The 694-nt window shown below is 68.3% G+C and overlaps 1 protein-coding gene across 1 annotated transcript in view; it reads right to left on the bottom strand.

Moving 5' to 3' along the window:
- TSEN54 (TSEN54 tRNA splicing endonuclease subunit) overlaps nt 1-415 on the bottom strand; it is a 7,097-nt gene extending 6,682 nt beyond the window's left edge. Inside the window, exon 1 of the mRNA XM_010856500.1 lies at nt 304-415. Within this exon, the coding sequence (XP_010854802.1) occupies nt 304-415 (112 nt within the window). The remainder of the gene's footprint in view (nt 1-303) is intronic.
- Between the last annotated feature and the right edge of the window lie 279 nt (nt 416-694).

Raw genomic sequence — 694 nt, 5'->3', positions numbered from 1 at the left:
TAGTTCTCGAGAAGGCTGGCGTTTGAAAGCGTCGTATGAAGAGTTATAAGCGTGACCCTCCCCTCCGCAACCCCGGACTGCCTAGTCCGCACCACCCAGGCTGGACCGGGAGGAAGGCGGGGTTAGAGAAAGGAGAATGCTGGGTTCCCCAATTCGGCTTCGCACACTGAGGGCCACCACGGGCCGCCAGGTGCAGACTATGGGGGCCCGCAGTTCCTTCAGGTCCTTCTGTTGAGTCCCTGCCTGGGGGCTCGGAAGCCGGGCATCCAGGACTTGGGGGGGCGGCGGGAGGCGCTGTCCGACCCACGACGGTGCTGAAGCGCCACCCCAGCCGGTCGTTAGCGCCTCCCGGAGCCTGGGGTCCCCGCCGCCGCCGCCTCGGGCCGTCCCCACACGGCCCGCTAGGTGGCACCATCGCTCCGACCAGGGGCCGTCGGCCTGTGACTTCGGGTCGCGGGCGGAGGTCGCCGCGGGAGTCCCGGGAAGGACGAGGGGCGAGAAAGAAGAAAGGGGGGGCTCCCCAAGTGGGATTCCTGGGTCTCGATTCCCGGCCCATCACATCGCGTCCTCTCTCGCACCCCGTCACACACACGGTGTCTCTCCCGTCCTTCTGAACTCCAGAGCCCCGGGTCGCGCCCGGACTCCAGTCTGGACTGAGGCTCGCTCTCTAGTCCCCGCCCCCTCCCCGCCCCCT

Source organism: Bison bison, unplaced genomic scaffold (assembly GCF_000754665.1).
Source record: "Bison bison bison isolate TAMUID 2011002044 unplaced genomic scaffold, Bison_UMD1.0 scf7180017864371, whole genome shotgun sequence".
In the NCBI taxonomy this organism is placed as follows: Eukaryota; Metazoa; Chordata; class Mammalia; order Artiodactyla; family Bovidae; genus Bison; species Bison bison.
The sequence above is the reverse complement of the archived record's forward strand: the minus strand, read 5'-3'. Positions and strand labels throughout refer to the sequence as shown.